The sequence below is a fragment of the Dromiciops gliroides genome, chromosome 6, assembly GCF_019393635.1.
Source record: "Dromiciops gliroides isolate mDroGli1 chromosome 6, mDroGli1.pri, whole genome shotgun sequence".
In the NCBI taxonomy this organism is placed as follows: Eukaryota; Metazoa; Chordata; class Mammalia; order Microbiotheria; family Microbiotheriidae; genus Dromiciops; species Dromiciops gliroides.
Window position 1 is genome coordinate 97,666,368 of NC_057866.1, and position 18,217 is coordinate 97,684,584.

The window sequence follows — 18,217 nt, forward strand, 5'->3', positions numbered from 1 at the left end:
GTTCTGTATGGAAGTGGTGGCAGAGCTGGGGTTTGAGCCTTGGGCCCCCCATTCCAACCCTACTGCCCTTTGCATCGCTCACATTGACCCCCTCTTCTCCATTCCCATTGCTGCTACTTTTAATTTTGACCCATATATGTGGACAGGAAGGGATTAAGCATTTATTAGCTCTTGCTAGGGACCTGGCATTGTACTCAGCACTTTATAAATAGTGTCCCATTTGATCCTCACAACTTCCCCCTCTAGGAGGGAGGGGCTGTTATTATCCCCACTTTACAGTTGAGGAAACTAAGGCAAACCGAGGTTAAGTAACTCGCCCAGGGTCACACAGTAAAGTGTCTAGGGCCATATTTGCATTTCCGTCTTTCTGACTCCTGGGCCAGGGTTTTATCCGCTGCCCCACCAGTTGCCTATAGTACCATCCCCTTGGCTGTTGAAGTACATTTCTCATTGGTCCCTTTCTTCATCTCCAGTTCTTCCCCAACATGGCTGATCGCTGCCTGGTAAATCCTCCTGTCTCTCAGTTTTGATCATCCCCCCCCCCCCCCCCGTTTTAAAAAAAACAAAACTTTATTGGTTACTTCTTGCCTACTAAATATAATCTAGACTCCTTTCTGTTCCTTGAGGACATGTTCTTCCTTCCTTCCCTTGTGCCTTTGCTCAGGATGTTTCCTGCGTCAGGAGTTCTCTCCTCTCGTTTCTGCAGTTGTGCTACCTCCTTCAAGGCCTGACTCAGTACCAGCCCCTTCATGAAACTTGATTTTTCTCCTCTCCACACCCTACCTACAAACTCTTATTTAGCGGTTTACGCCTCTACTATGTACATCGTATTAGTTCTTGCTGTACTCACCTTAGGCCTCCATCCACAGAAGAGATGGGAGTGCAGGGAACCTGTTGGCAATCCTTTGTGCTCCTCCTCATTTTGGCCAGGAGACACTTGGATGTCTGAATTTGGTAATAGCCTGGCTCTATTGCTTTATGATAGAGAGCGTGCACATATATCTGGTATTTGCAGTAAGTCAGTCAGTCACTCAACTGACAGATTGATCGAGTTCTTTGTGTCTGCTCAGTGTTGTGCCCGGCACTTGCATGTCCTGCAGAGGGCCTGTGACCTCCTTGCCTTCGAGGAAATAACTTGGCTTTTATATAATTTTAGTAATTTAGAAACAAGTTTTATTTTCTTTGAATTGGATATTAATTTTACTTGTAAATTTTCTTAGTTTTTGCAACAAATTATAGATGTTCAGTTTTGACTTGAAAGCAAGTTAGGGTTACAAATAGGAACTACCAACTTGAGCATATTATACCTTGTGTCTCTTCTGTGTACTTTCAAGATAAGTGATACAGCAAGAAACTCCTTTGTCCAAACATTCATATGCTATGTGAGGATGCCTGCCTTCTGCACTGACTGCTCCAAGTAGTTGAAGAAAAACAAATTGAAATGTATGGCGGCCATAGGTGATTAGGGAAAAAGGCAAGCACTTGACGTCAGACCAAGGTGCAAGATCGTTAGGATTCTCTTCCTTCTCCTGCACTCATTTGTCTTTGCAGGAGAACATGTGGTGGAAAATAACTTGGAAACTTCATAGGAAAAATCCAGTCCTCAGTCCTTCCTTGTAAAGAGAAGTATACTGGTTTATCCTGCATGCATGAAGAGACCAGTATAAAATAGAAAAGTCAGCAATGGGAGCAGACTGGTTTGAGGAACTAGAATTGGGAAAGTGAATTTCATTTGCCTCTAAGCAAATCTATTTTCTCTATATTCCAGCACATTGCTTTTCTCATTGTGAACATGTTCATATGTAAACATACATATATATTTTAGCACAGGTCCTTTCCCTACTGTTCTGGAACCCTTCTGAAGGGAAATGGCCACATGACCTCGGTGGCCAGCATTCAGAGTGAAGCCTCTCAATTTGATTAGGAATTCCTTGGGGGTGTGTGTGTGTGTGTGTGTTTGTGTGTTTCAAATAGCCTTAGTTTTTGAGGATTTTTCAGTGCTTGTCTTTAGTATTGTCCATTGACATTCTGTGCAGTTTCCTAATTCGACATGTATTATATGGAGCTCATTATCTCTCCTGAAACTCACTTTTTCCGATTTCTTTCTTTGTGTGATAGCTCCGCTCATTTTGTGCCCCAGTGTTTGTTGTATTGTATCGTCACACAGGCTTATCTATGACCTTTTTCTCTCCCTTGCTTTTAATTTCTCACCCTCTCTCAGATCATGTGTGTCAGATTTTCTTTTCAGCAGCTCTCCCATCTCTCTCCTCCTTCATTCCCCTTGCCACCATCCATCGTAATCTTGGCTTAGACCCAAGGTCTAGGAGGGTCTCCAAACTTTTCTGATCAGGCACCCTTGTCAGTTAAAAAGTTTTGATTTCACAATATGTGCATATTCATTTATAAATGACATACTTATATCACTGTACTAATCATATACATTTTGAAACTTACACCAAATAGATATTTTTAATTAATTTTTTTCCATAAAAGTATTTTATTATTTTCCAGTTACATGTAAAGATAGTTTTCAACATTTGTTTTTATAAGATTTCTAGTTTCAAATTTTCCTCCCTCCCTCCCCCCTCCCCAAGACAGCAAGTAATCTGATATAGGTTATATATGTACAATCACATTAAACATATTTCTGCATTAGTCTTGCTGTGAAAGAAGAATCAGAGCAAACAGGAAAAACCTCAGAAAAGAAAAACAACAGCACCAAAACCAAAGGAAATAGTCTGGTTCAATCTGCACCCATATTCCACAGTATTTTTTTTCTGGATTTGGAGAGCATTTTCCATGATGAGTCCTTTGGAACTATCTCTTACTGTTGTATTGCTGAGAAGAAACAAGTCTATCACAGTTGATTAACACATAATGTTGATGATACTGTGTACAGTGTTCTCCTGGTTCTGCTCACTCATCAGTTCATGCAAGTCCTTCCAGGTTTCTCTGAAATCTGTCTGCTCATCATTTCTTACAACACGATAGTATTACATGACATTCATATACCACAGCTTGTTCAGCCATTCTCCAGTTGATGGGCAACCCCTCAATTTCCAGTTCCTTGCCACCACAAAATGAGCAGCTATAAATATTTTTGTATATGTGGGCCCTTTTCCTTTTTTATGATATCTTTGGGATATAGATAGACCTAGTAGTGGTATTGCTGGGTCAAAGGGTATGCAAAGCTTTATAGCTTTCCAAACTGCTCTCCAGAATGGTTGGATCAGTTCACAGCTCCACCAACAATGCATTAGTGTTCCAATTTTTCCACAGTTTCTCCAACATTTATTATTTTCCCTTTTTGTCATATTAGCCAATCTGATAGGTGTCAGCTGGTACCTCAGAGTTGTTTTAATTTGCATTTCTCTAATCAATAGTGATTTAGGGGGGCAGCTAGATGGCACAGTGGATAGAGCACTGGCCCTGGAGTCAGGAGGACCCGAGTTCAAACCTGGCCTCAGACACTTGACACTAGCTGTGTGACCCTGGGCAAGTCACTTAACCCCAATCGCCTCACAAAAAACAAAAATAGTGATTTAGGGCATTATTTCATATGGCAATAGATAGCTTTGATTTCTTTATCAGAAAACTACCTGTTCATATCCTTTGACCATTTCCCAATTGGGGAATGATTTGGATTCTTATAAAGAAAAACAGCAGCACCAAAACCAAAACCAGTTTTCCCAGCAGTTCTTGTCAAATACTGAATTCCTATCCCAGAAGCTGGAGTCTTTGGGTTTATCAAACAGTATATTACTAAAGTCATTTACTACTATGTCTCCTGTGCCTAACCTATTCCATCGATCCTCCACTCTCAAATAGATATTTTAAAGGATGAGATAAAGATGAAATACATGATCCTAGAGGCAATAGGGACCCACTGGAGTTTGAGTAGGAAGATAACTTGTGAAACCTGCATTTTAGGAAAATCACTTTGGTCATTGCATGGAGCATAGATTGGAGAGGGGAGAGATTTGAGAGTGGGAGATCCACTTAGGAGGTGCTGCAGTAGTCAAGGTGAGAGGTCATAGGGGCTTGAACTAGGGTGCTGTTTCCATAAGTTGAGAGAATGGAACAGATGCAAGTGATATTGTGATAGAAGAGGCAAGATTTGGCAGCTGGCTGTGTTAGGTAAGGGGGAGTGAGGAGTTGAAGATGATACAGGAGTTTTGAACCTGGATCACTGGGAGGATAGTGGTGTCCTTGACAGTATAGGAAAGTTCAAAACAGGAGTGGGTATGTGTGTGGGGGGGAAGAATGTATTGAGACAGCTAATGAAGCTTCTCACCCAATCCATGACTCTTCTGTAATACTGAGAAGGGGAAAGGTAGGGCTGCAGGGCCCATCTTGTGAGAGGCACCTGTTGCTGCAGCTGCAAGGTGATTGTGCGTTCAGGAAATGGTTCTGGTGTGTGTGTGTGTGTGTGTGTGTGTGTGTGTGTGTGTGTGTGTGTGTGTGTATTTTCTGTCTTGATGCCTGGTTTGGAAGGGCAGAGCTTTCGGGACAGAAGAAGGAGGGATAGAGTTGGGGGAGTGTTGGAGGATAAGGAGAAGTGGGCTTGTGTTGGAGAAGAGCCAGGATTGTAGGGAGAGTGAAAAGTGTCCCATCTTGCTGCCCCTTGATGATTGGTTCCACAGTCTTTGGGGGCAGATGACAGCCCACCTCACTTTGGAGATCATCGGATTAGATTATTGCAACAACCTCCTTACAAATAACAGGGTTTAGAGATAATCTGACTTGGCTTCCCTGGTACCTAAGTGAGGGGAAGTGATTTGCCCAAAGCCACGTTGGGTGGGATGAGAACCTAGATCTTCTGACTCCTGCCCTTTCACATAGGCTTTTCTGATCCTTTTTCTAAGTCTGACAGAGTGCTGCTCGTCATTGCCTAGAGCTCAGGTCAAACCTCAACCCAGTAATAGTTAATGACTTTTCTCCTATTACTCACCTCCATGTACACCACACTCAGACCACACTGAGCCCTTACCAGCCTCCCAAATGCTCAGCGGGCTTTCTTTGCCTTTGTGCACATGGTGCTCTGTGCACTGCGCCTCCCTCATCAGGCCTCCTAACTGTCCCTGATGACCCACCTCACGTGCCAGCTTCCTGAAGCCGTCCCTGTCAGCCCAGGCCGTAACCACTCCCTCCCCCCAAGCACAGGGGTCAGTTTGTTTATTATAACTCTCTAGTGGCACTTAGGCAATATTTTAGAGATATTAGAAGTGACTGTCATTAGACTGAAAGCCTAAACTTCAGGGTACTAATGAATGTAGAGCTTTTCAGCTTCCATGTTTAGGGAAAGGTGGGTTTAGAGCTGTTTTATTTCTAGGTTTTATGGATACCAAGGTAACTGTTGATATGAGAGATGCTCGTAAGAGTTTGTTTATTTCTTTGGTTTTAGCCTGGTAAGACTTAAACTTCATTGTTTCCAAATAAGTTGCATATTAGACAACTTGAACCTTTTGAATTAAACAGACGGGACAGCTAGGTGGCTGAGTGGGTAGAACACCATTCTTGGATTCAGGAGGACCTGAGTTCAAATCTGGTCTCAGACACTTACTAGCTGTATGATCCTGGGCAAAGTCCTTTAGCCCTCTTTGCCTCAGTTTTCTCATCTGTAAAATGAGCTGGAGAAGGAAATGGCAAACCACATTGCATCCAGGATCTCTGTCAAGGAAACCCCAGAAGGAGTCACCGGCAGTTGGACACAACTGAAACAATTGAACAACAATCTTATTCAGGAGATAGCAGTTGGGCTCAGCCTTTGTAGGAAGCCTGGATTCTGCAAGGCAGAGGTGAGGTAGTTGCGTGCCCATTTGTGGACCTGAAAGACAGAAAGCTTTTAAATGCACATGTAACGGGAGCTAAGTGGTTTTTCTTTTCTTTCTCCCCACCCTTAAACAGCCTCACTTTTTTCTAGATCATGTTTCTATCCAGTTTCTAGGACTTATTCTGGAGAATAAACTAGGTAAAGCGGTCTTAGTCTTGATGGGCTTATTAGCAAGTGGAGGTGGAGGGCATTTTTGCTTTTCTCCGGAACCCTGTAAAACCTGTCTTGTTGATACCATGGTGGAGGCATGCATTTATATCTCACTTTATGGGACTTTGTGGAGTGTTAGGTAAGAACAAAGCCAAGTCCCTGAAGGTGGCTCTCTGAAGGTGGCTCTCCAGGGGAAGTGGTCTCAGCTTCGAAGGTTTTAGCTGAACCTCCATTCCCAATCTTAGTGAATTCCAGAAAGTGAAATTCCTCCAGCAGACTTTGCTCCCATGGGAGAACTGGTGTAACTTGCCATCTGTTACCTATTAGCACTGAAAGGTAATGATGAAACATTGAGACTTTGCTGTGCCATTACTGTCCTCCCAGCATGGTGGCTGCCACTTGGGTGTTTCCTCGAGATGCACAAGTGCCCCAAAGTCTTGGTTTGCCTTCGAGGCTCACAGTTGTTTCACATTATGCTCTTTACCTAGAACCAAAAAGCCAAAGGACTTTGTATTTTCCACAGAATTTTCATGTTTGAACTGCCTGTCACTAAGTCTGAGAAACTGAAGGAATTTTTTCTGAAACGGCCTGGAGAAACTTGGCATATTCTTGTTGCCTCGGGTTTTACTGTATGCGTATCATTGTATTTGTTAGTAGGTTATCACTTTTTATCTGGTGATAATTTAATTTCTGAGGTTGATAAACATTTAAGGGTAGCACAGTGAATGGAGCTGGTCCTGGAGTCAAGAAGCTATGAGTTCAAATTCGGACTTAGATACTTACTAGCTGTATGACCCCAGGGGAAGTCACTTAACCTCCCTTTGCTTCAATTTCCTCATCTGTAAAATGGGGATAATAATAGTACCTACCTCCCAGGGTAGTTGACAGAATCAAATGAAATAATAATTGGAAAGCACTTAGCACAGTGCCTAGGTGGAGAGAGCACTGGGCCAGGAGTCAGACCTGAGTTCAAATCTAGCCTCAGATACTTGGTAGTTGTATGTGGGCAAATGCCTAGCACATAGTAGGTGTTTAATAAATGCTAATTCCCTTTTCTTTCCCCCCACCCCCTCATGAATGCAACTTATCCACTGTTTCTTTATATTACCCCAACTGGAATAAGGTATTAAGAAACTCCATATGTTGTATTTATATTTTAGCGAGGGAAGGGGTAGACTCTTAGGGATCCTAGGATCACAAATTTAGAAATAGGCTTGGCCATATATATATATGTCTATATATGTCTATATATATGTCATTAGTCTATCTCCATCCCCATCTTACAGAAAGGAAACTGAGCCCCAGAGGGGTCGTGACTTAACAATAGTCACAGACACAATAAGTAGTAGATTGGACCTAGTTTCTTAGCTTATTAAGTACTTACTTATAGGTAAGTAGGTATTTGATACATATTTGAATGAATAAGTGACCAGGATTTGTAAACGAAGGTTAGATTTCTGACTTTGCTCTCAGCAAAAGGCTGGGGTAAGGTGTATTTCCAGGACCCAGTGACACCTCTCCTAGGAAAGGCCTTACCTGTGGGTAATAAATAGCACCTTGGATAGTAGGGTGTTCAGCACTCCTTCTCCCCATCATATAGGTCTGCAAATGGAAGGCCAGTGAGATACTTTTCCTGGGGCACGTGCCTGCCTAGCAAGAGTGGGATCCAGCATGGGAGCCCCTGTCAGATACTCGTTCAAACTGTACTTCTTGCCTGAGCAAACACCTGCTTTGTGTATGGCAGTGACTTGGGTCATGGAGTGAGCCCTGGCAGACTGGCGGATGGCAGTGATAGGTGTGTCTGTGAGAGAACTATGTGTACCTTGGGGTCCTTTTTGAATTAGAAAGGAAAGCAAGCAGTTGTGTTGGTATGTTTGCTTGTGTTGGTTTGTGTTACTTATCTCGTAGCTCTGTAAATTCGTGTTTCATAGTCATTCAGTAGTAAACTAGCTTTGTTCTTATACCACTTTTATTTCCCCTTTCATTTTTTTAATATACATATCATTGCTTTCTGTTGAAAGGGAACAGTTAAGTTGGATATGAAAAATTGCTAATAGCAACATAAAATACAAACTTTTTTGGTACATTGTTTGACATTTAAGAAGTTTTAAAATCACGTTGAGGATAGTGGATCCTGTATAACACTTGTTATATAGAATAGCTGGTACTTGTGAATGAGGATACAGTCAGATGAATTAAAAATGAAAATGGCTCGATTGAATTGAGATTTGTTGGCTACTTTTGGGGCACTAAATGCCTTCTTGCGGGGCTCCCCCATTTCAGGGGGTTCTCTATGAGTACTTAAAGTTCTTTCACAGAAAAACTTTGCTATTTAATCAACTAGTGTGTTAGATGTTGATTATGAAGACTGTGGGCTTTGAGAAGTCTCCTTAAAAGTGAATAAAGGGGGGGCAGCTAGGTGGTGCAGTGGATAGAGCACCGGCCCTAGAGTCAGGAGTACCTGAGTTCAAATCTGGCCTCAGACACTTAACACTTAGTAGCTGTGTGACCCTGGGCAAGTCACTTAACCCCAATTGCCTCGCTAAAAAAAACCCCAAACCCCAAAACCAAAACAAACAAAAGTGAATAAAGGGGCAGCTAGGTGGTGCAGTGGATAGAGCACCGGCCCTGGAGTCAGGAGTACCTGAGTTCAAATCCGGCTGCAGACACTTGACACTTACTAGCTGTGTGAACCTGGGCAAGTCACTTAACCCCCATTGCCTCACTTAAAAAAAAAAAGTGAATAAAGCCCTCTGATTCTGCTTTTTGTGCAAGGAACGTCAGGAAAGTCATTAACGAGGCTCTCTGAGCAATCTTGGTAACTAAAAACATTAGGGAGAAAGGGGAGCATGGGGGGCAGTATTGGAAAAACGCACTTTCATTTGAAAAGTAGTTTTTAAGACCTTGACTTGTTCTGGATTTGGAGACTGAGAGAGACCTTGAGGTAATCTATGCCTTTGCTTCTAGGCAAGGTGACATAGGAATAGTCATAGAATCATAGCTCGCTTCCATTTTTTTCTTGAAAAGAATTGTTTGAGTCTTTGCACAATTTCTCAAGTACCCAGACCGCAAGGGGCCAGGCCTTCAAATTAAACACAGGCAGAAATTCCTCAGATCAAGGGCCTGGGAGTCCTGGCCTTGGCCTGGGCTGGAAGAAAGGACTTTGCTAGAACATGGAACTAACACAGTGGAAAGGGACACAGGAATGTTGGACGATTGGGATCTTCTCTGAGGTGCTAGAACTTCTTTTGTACAAATTAATAATATGGTTTGTTTCTGGAAGAAATGTTTCACATGAATACTTTCAGGCACAGTGTAAGGGTGTGTGACTTTTAGGGTAGAATAGCCTGTTTTCAAGGGGTGGGGGAATGTTTTCTGACTCTTTTCTTCCTTTTTGGTCCTCAGCCTAAAGGTCAGGCTTATTTAGCATCAGCTTTTCTCCCTCCTCTTGCCCTTAGGTGTACATGGGTTGGCATCTGAACTAGGTCTCTAATTCCAGGATTTTATAATTTATAAACCAGTTAAGTGCCTCACTGCTAGGAATGGTGTATAAGGACAATTTCTAGATAGCTTCTGAGAAGGGAGTGTTATTTTTCATGCCTTTAAAATTTATCTTCTAGTTTTTTCACTGGTTAATTCACAAAGTAAAATTGAGGGTTTTTGTTCGTTTGTTGAGGATTATCTTGGGATAGGGATAGAGAACCAAGCATTTTGTTTGTCATTCATTTTTCTTCCATATTTTCGACCTTGATACAACCTTTAAACTGTAACTTTCTGTCTTAACCTTCCTGAGGGTTAGGATCCAGAGGAGCTTTGCAGCCTAGCCTCATGGGAAACTCCTAGGAATCCCCCCTCTTTCTTCCTCTGCCCCCTTTAAAGTATTTTATATGAGAGTTATTTCCTGATCTACTTTCTCGTTACAAAATAGCAACACCAACAAAACACTACAGTTTCTGATGGTGTGTGCAACATTCTGCACCTGTGTCTAGTCTCCTATCCCTTTAACAAAAAGAGGACAGTCTGTTTCCTTATCTCTTTCTTCCTCTGCTTTCTTGGCAAATCAGAATTGCAGAATTACTGCCTGTCATCACTGCCTCTGAGCAGGTATTTGGTGAGAACAGCAGAAAAAGTTTTTTTGCTCCTTGTTTTAGATCTTTTTGTGTTCATTTGTTTTCTTCCCTGCAACTCTCACTTGTTGCAAAGGGAAATATAGAATCATCTGCCTTTAACAATAGATTTATTTTTTGAATTCTCTCTTGCTTTGTTGGGATCTAGGATATTATCAGATGGAAGTTCCCAGTGTGGAAATTCTCTTCACCAGAGCAAATTGTTAGCTTGTCCATGAATTAGTTGGTTTTAGAATTGTTTGGTGCCACTGAGATTATGTGGCTTCTCCATGGCCATGTAGCAATTGTATATCTCAAGGAGGAAGTAAATTCAGGTCGTTCCATTTGATTCCAAGGCTGGGCCTTTATCCATGATGACACAATGCTTCTCATTGAATTGATCCTGTTTTTAAAGATTTGTTTGCATTTATATAGCAATATCCTTTGCCTTCCCCTCCTCCCTCCCCCAATCAAATTCACTCTGGCAAAGTCTTTTTCTATTTTTTTAGAACTGATAGCTCTGGAAAGTTAGCATACTCAACAGTAGTGTTTCGAATAGGACAGTCTTTGAGGCAGATACAAATAAGTCACCAGAGTTTTAAGGAATTTGTACATTTTTGGAAGTTTATTCAAAAATTGGATTTAATGATTTGGGGGAAGAGTTGGAAGTGTAGGTAGAGTGACCATACTTCTGTATTTTGAGTAACTTAAATTTTAGGTCTCTTGGGTGGGGTCTTTGAAAATTGTCTAAAAACTCAAATTAAGGGAACTAGGAATATATTCTTTTCTTTTAAATTCACCATCTAGAAGTATATGTTGTGAAACTAATCTGTGTTAATGTTATGGTTTAAAAGTTTTAGATGGTTATTTGAGGAATTAACCATTTATATCATCAGTTTTTAAAATTAGCTTCTCATAGTTGACTAACATGCTGAAAATATATTAAAGTTCATTAAAATAAAATACAAACTTGAAACTAAAGAAAATAAAAGAAGAAATTGAACAAATATTTGTATTTAACATTTTACCAAAGAACCTATTAGACATATTTACAAACATGGTAAGCCATTACTTACTATACCATAAATTTGTCTTTTTAGGGTTTACTTCTTCCATTTCAGGGTAACTAATTTGTTTTCTCTATGAAGGTATATTCATTTAATAGTATATTATGAACTCCATTCATGAATTAGGTCAGCTCTTTCAGTCCTCTACCCAGTCTAGGAGTCCCATCAACAACAACCCTCTGACTTTTGCCAGTAATGGGGAATATTTAATTTCAGAGTTTCTTTTGCCCCTCTTCCAAAAAACAAAAAAACAAAAACTAGAAAATTATGAGTAAGCAGAAAGCCATAAAATAGGGAGTTTATGTACAACCTTGATTCCATTAAATGAATATCTCTCCTTTCTCTTGAGCCTTCTAGAGTATATTTGCCCATGGGAACAGACCTCTCTGTTGCCCACTCTTGTAAATTTTAACTTTCTTGTTATTTCTGTGCACTTTGATGGATACATATACATATACACATAAATAAACAAATAAATGATAAAATTTATGTTAATTGCCATTATCGTTGTAAGGCAATCCAATTTGAAAACTAGGTAGCTTTACCTGTAATTGCTAACTTAACAGTAAGTTGTTGCTGAGGGAACTAAGGCTATACGACTGAGGAGTGATGTTTAGATTTGTGCATTGGGTGGGGCATTAGACCAGGTGAGTTTTCAGGTACTATCCAAATAGAATGTCATATGAAATGGTAGCACAGAGTATGAAGTTTTGGCAGGGGTCAAGCATAGGGTGGTGCTCTTATTTTAACATCACTGATTTTGGTGGATTGGAAAGAATGCTCAACAAGTTTGCAGGTGAGAAAGATACTAGATGGAGTTTAAGGCTTTAGAGCTTTAGTTTAAATCTATGGCTAGAAATATAACTGGAGTTATTAAATGTAAAATTTGTTTTGGCCTATCTAACCACTCAGCATTTCCTTACAATATTTGTTCTTCTCTGAGAGAAGCTAAGGTAGCAGTTGTGTTTTTTTGTTTTTGTTTTTTTTTTTTGTGGGACAATGAGGGTTAAGTGACTTGCCCAGGGTCACACAGCTAGTAAGTGTCAAGTATCTGAGGCCAGGTTTGAACTCAGGTCTTCCTTAATCCAGGGCCGGTGCTTTATCCACTGCACCATCCAGCTGCCCTAAAAATTTTTTTAAAGTAAGTTTTTATTGATATTCTTTTTTTTTACATCAGAGTTTTCATTTCCACTACTGAAGAGAACTGAAAGATGGAAACATGCTCACCTATGTCCTAACATCTTGACTTCTGATTGAAAGGAGTTCCAGGGGCAGCTAGGTGTTGTAGTGGATAAAGCACCAGCCCTGGAGTCAGGAGGACCTGAGTTCAAACTTGGCCTCAGACACTTGACACTTACTAGCTGTGTGACCCTGGGCAAGTCACTTAACCCTCATTGCCCTGCCCCGCCCCCCCCCCACAAAGTTCTACAACCTTCACTAGCTTTTTGGAAGGGGAACCTTTTTCGAGCTCTTTAGAAACTAAGAATCTTGTATGAGGCAAATGCTGCCACTTTTTTTTATATATACTGGAGGATTTAAATGCTACCTTACCGCCTAATACCATGAATGTAGATGGCTTTGAAAAAAGCACAAAAATTAAGGAAAGAAGGGAGCTTGTGAAATATTTTTGTCCTTGGATCTTGCAAAAAAAGATAATTGCTGATATGGTGATTTTAAGAGTAGCCTTTCTTGGAAGGAGGAGGAATCAATATATTTTTAGGGGTCATATCATTGATTTATAATCTGAAATCTTAAATAGTTAAGGATAGTAAAATTGGTATAAATCTTAACTTGTAAGAAGTGAGGCTATGTAGTTTAGTGTGTTGAGTGATTAATTCTGGTCATTGCCATTTGCTCCCTTGTTAAATTGTCAATTTAAACTTTTTCAAGTAATGCCTTAATTTCTCCTTCCAAAAAAAAGAGGATACTGTCCCATATCATAGGATGTTTAAGTTAAACAACTAAAAAATGGTGTTTAAAGCATTTTATCGATATGATGCTATGTGTAGCTAAATGACCTAAGATAATAATGTATATGGTTACTTAGATGTGGTCATTTTTCTTTACAGAAAAGTAGGCATGAACCCTTGAAAGCATCTTCGAAGTAAACTCTTCATCTATAAAATGGAAGTATAAGTCTTGAGACTGACTAGAGTAGATCCAGCGATGGCCCGAGATTTGTGAAGTGGGACACAGAGGAGCACCGATGCTTGTCAGTGTGAGCAGTGGAAAAGGGACCCCTACCATGGTAACACTAATAACAGAAAAGTTACAGAACCAGAGCTTGGATGATCTCACCTGTAAAACATACAATATTAACCTGGTAAGTATCTACTACATGCATCTCTATTTCTATCATCTCTAGCTATTTAGCTATCTAAAATTCCAGTGCCTTCTGTCTTTGATTATCTCCAATTTATGCTACATGCATCTTGTTTGTACATACTATTTTCATGTTATCTCCTTCCCCCTTTAGGCTGTGAGTTCTTTGAGAGCAGAGTTTGTCTTTGGTTTCTTTGTATCTCTAGAACTCACCCTCATGCCTGGTACATAGTAGGTGTTTAATTAATGCTTACTGATTGACATTTGGGACAGTAGCATCCAGATGGAAATTGTTGTAGTGATGCTACATAACATCACATACCTTTTTGTTAGATTTTGGTTTTTATTTGAAGTCTGGGTTCTGCTGCTTGTTATTAGCTGATAGACTTGGGGCAATTCACTTCACATTTTGGACCTCTAGTTTCCTTAATAATAAAAATAATTTGGACCAGATGATCTTCTCACATTCCTTTTAGCTTTAACATTTGGTGATCTTGGACTTTGATTTTGGGAAATAGGTTTGTGTGCCTCGTTCCCAGGGCAGGTTTTTCTTTTTCCCTGAGGTGGAAGATCCCTTTGTTCTAGAAGCATCTTGAAATATGCAAATGACTTTAGTTCCTCAAAACGAAATACAAAAATAAACTGAGATTTATTTATTTTTTGCAGTCAGAGGTACAAGATGCACCAGGTGATTGAGTGGAATAGAGATAATCTAGTCTGAACCATAAAGTAAGAGGGATTATAGGAGAGCTGGACATTTACATGGATTTTAGATGTTCAGAAATTAAGAATTTTGAGATGTATAATCTTAATAGTTCAATATTTAATTTTTTAGCATTGACAACTTTCAAATGCAAATGACCATTTTTTCTTTTAATTAAATTAAGAAAACTGTTGAGCAGAGAGGGAAGGAGAAGTCTGCACGCCAGGTCAAGATGTGAACCATGGGGTGTACGTAGAGCATTCAGAGCAGCCTCCTTCCCACTGTCATGCTTCTTCAAATGCAGGGAGAATATATTGGTGTCTGTCATCTCTCAGCACTGCCTCTTCAGTGAAATCTTGTCATTTGAACAAGAATGAAGAAGGTGATACTTGTGGATTAGGGTAAACTATTAAAAAGCACATGGTGTGTGTGTGTGTGTGTGTGTGTGTGTGTGTGTGTGTGTGTGTGTGTGTACACATACACAAATATGCATTTGCACACTCCATTTTTTTCCTCCAGGGGAATAAGGAAACATGGAGAATGGTATTATCTTTGTCTTCTTTTCTCAAGGTACTAGAATGTCATTGCTGGGTGGCCAAGACCTCCTTGGAACTGACTAGGATTAAAGGCCTCAAAGTATATGGGGTTTGCAAAGCCACAGGAAGGGCCAATATTTGATTTTTTTTCTTTCCAAGTAGAATCCATTTTGTGACTTATCTGTTTAAAATTTTTAATAACCAGATGTACCTTTTTCTTCTACTTAGCACATTCTTAGACCACAAAGAAGTGTCATCCTTATCATTAAAAAAAAAAAAAAGACACATCAGTGTGGCAGGATTATTGATAGACCAAAGCCAAATAGATCACTTGGGGATCATTTAGGATACTGCCCCTTCTGTTAAGTATGGGTGCCGTCTGCTCCCCTCTTAGTCATTGCGCCTCGTAGCAAAGCTCTTCCCAGTTTTGTTGTCATTGTCATTCCCTGTCCCATGCAGGCTCTTAGCACCTCCCTTATTAGATTTCTAAGTTGCCCCTAAAAGGCACATGCCAGAAGCCCTAGAAACCAAGGAAGAAAACTGATCTGTCACCCTTCCCTTACAGGTTAGGGATAGGGACTTTGGCTTGTTTTCAGTAGTATTTTATGCTAGCGTCTCCTCATGAGTGGGGGAGAGCATTCATTATGCGCCTGCTCTGTGCCAAGAGCCCCAGAACACAAGTGGAAAAGGCTTGGGTCCCTGCTCTCCAGGACCTTGTTCTTGAGGTAGAAGAGACAGCACATCAAAGAAGTCTGGCGGGGTAAGGATTGGTTATGGCCAGACCCTGAGTCCTGTGCTGGGTGGGACACTGCAGTGTAGAGGCAGGGCAGGTGGTAAGGCCTGAGGCTTCTCCACCTGGCCAAGAGTCAGGAAGGTCTGAACTCTAGTCTCGCCTCAAGTGCTTCTTAGCTGGGTGGCCCTGGGCCAGTCACTAAACCTCTGTGCCTCAGTTTTCTTACCTTTAAAATGGGGGCAATAATAATGCCCACCTTGTGGAGCTGTTGTGAGTATCCAGTGAGATCATATTTGGAAAGCATTAGCATAAAGCATGGAGTAGGGGCTATATAACTACTTATGTACTTAAAGTCTCTTCTTCCTCTTTCATCCCCCCAAAACAAAATTGATTGTTGATGTCTAGCAGCCCAGGCGAATGGCTAGCGTGGAAGTGTGGGGCCAGAAGGTCAAAGATACTCTTAATAAGTATCTGGGGTGGGGGCAGCTAGGTGGCACAGTGGATAAAGCACCAGCCCTAGATTCAGGAGGACCTGAGTTCAAATGTAGCCTCAGATACTTGATGCTTACTAGCTGTGTGACCCTGGGCAAGTCACTTAACCCTCATTGCCCCGCAAAAACAAACAAAACAAAACAAACAATAAGTATCTGCTTGAAGTCAGACTACCCAAGGCTGCTGATGCAATGAAAGCTTGAATTTATGTAGCCCTTTTTTTGACTCATTTGATCTTTCCCATCTTGTGAGATTGGCCAGGCGGGGCAGATATCGTTATTCCTGTCTCACAGAGTCCCACTGGGCCTGTCCTGTGTTCTTTGCTCACGTGACGGAGTTTAGTTTCCCTGCTGAGTTTGCTGTTTCTTCAGGACTTTGAGGGAACTGGCGTCCATCCGTCCGTCCTCATGCTTGCTCTCTTTCTCTGTAGAGCTGCTTCGTTTTTTGAAGGGAATAGTAAAAGGAGTCCTCCAAATGGCACTGTGGAGAGAGAAAAAAGTCGCAGAGGCCTTCTTTCTTTTTTTTTTTAAATTAATAAAGTATTTTATTTTTTTCCGTTACATGTAAAGATAGTTCTCAACTTTTGTTTATACAAGCTTTACAATTTCAGATTTTTCTCCCTCCCTCCCCTCCCTCCCCTCCCTCCCCGCTCCCCTAGACAGCAGGTAATCTGTTATAGGTTATATATATACAATTTTTCTCCCTCCCTCCCCTCCCTCCCCTCCCTCCCCGCTCCCCTAGACAGCAGGTAATCTGTTATAGGTTATATATATACACACACATAATAACATTAATCCTATTTCTGCATTAGTCATGTTATAAGAGAAAAAATCAGAGCAATGATGGAAAACCTCAAAATAGAAAAAAACAACAGCATCAAAACCAAAAGAAATAGTATGGTTCAATCAGCCTCTATACTCCACGGTTCTTTTTTTTTTTTTTTTCCTTGGATTTGGAGATCCTCTTCTATCATGAGTTCCCTGGAACTCTTCTGTGCCATTGCATTGGTGAGAAGAATATAGTCCATCACAGTAGATCAACACTCAATGTTGATGATACTGTGTACAGTGTTCTTCTGGTTCTGCTCATCTCACTCATCATCAGCTCACGCAAGACCCTCCAGGTTTCTCTGAACTCTTCCTGCTCATCATTTCTTACAACACAATAGTATTCCATTGTATTCATATACCACAACCTGTCCAGCCATTCCCCAATTGATGGTCACCCCCTCAACTTCCAATTCCTTGCCACCACGTAAAGAGCAGCTATAAATATTTTTGTACATGTAGGTCCCTTTCCCCTTTCCATGATTTCTTTGGGAAAAAGACCCAAAAGTGGTATTGCTGGGTCAAAGGGTATACACAGCTTTATCGCCCTTTGGGCATAATTCCAAATTGCACAGAGGCCTTATTTCTAAAGCAACTCTACGTTTGTAAAGGTCTCTGACATTTTAGAACACCTGAAATATATAAATATGTGACATTTTTATACCATCTTCAACATTTCTAGAAATTTGACATTGTAAGAATGAAAATTGTCCAGAGTAGAAAAAGCCGCTGTATTGCCCCTGGGGGTCTCTAATTTGAGGCTTGGAGGGTCACTTGTTGGAGTTGTTGTAGGAGAGTGTGGGAAGGGGCTTGGAGTCAGTGACTTCTAAGGTCCTTCTAGCACTTGCTTGAACAAAGGTCTTCTGCCTGGCGACCTCTGCTGTTCCTCTAGGGCTGTGTATTCTGACCAAAGAAGATGCTGATCCTCGGCCTCAGAGCAGTGGTTAATATCGCACACTGGTGATTTCAGCTAAGCTCCTTGTTCTTCTCCACATACAAGGGCTGTGTTAGCCTCTCCGTGAAATGAACTCTGGATCCGGTGTCAGGAGACCTAGCCGTAAGGCCTGCTACTGACATTTGTTAAAGGTCCGACTGTGAGCTTCAGAATGAGGACAGCACGACCGCCTTGTAAACTTGAGAGCAGTGCAGCGAGTTATTACAAACAGCGGAGTAGCCTAGAACGTTGTAGAAGGACTGCTGGCCGGGAATTCAGGCCCGTGCTCTAGTTCTGACTCTCCGGCTAATTAGCTACAGACACGACCTTAGAAAAGTTGCTTCATGTCTCGGCCTGAGTTTGTTTCCTAATCTGTAAAATGAAAGGGTTGGCCTAGATTATTACTAAGCTCCCTTTCAGGTCTAAAATGAAATGATTTTGTGATGCCTTGAGCTTCTTTGTACAAAAGATATTCTGATAGAGCAATCCCACCCAAATACATTCAGCCTCACAG

General features: G+C 41.0%; 1 protein-coding gene across 4 annotated transcripts in view; it reads left to right on the top strand.

Moving 5' to 3' along the window:
* The window catches only part of FAM53A (family with sequence similarity 53 member A), a 112,162-nt gene that overhangs the window by 15,210 nt on the left and 78,735 nt on the right, over positions 1-18,217 (top strand). For 3 of the 4 annotated variants that reach the window (XM_043972782.1, XM_043972781.1, XM_043972784.1), the window contains one exon: positions 13,226-13,479. In XM_043972782.1, coding sequence (XP_043828717.1) covers positions 13,363-13,479 — 117 coding nt within the window. In that variant the 5' untranslated portion in view covers positions 13,226-13,362. Of the gene's footprint in view, positions 1-11,929; positions 11,953-13,225; positions 13,480-18,217 lie in introns of those variants that run through there. The other variant, XM_043972783.1, reaches the window with a different exon arrangement.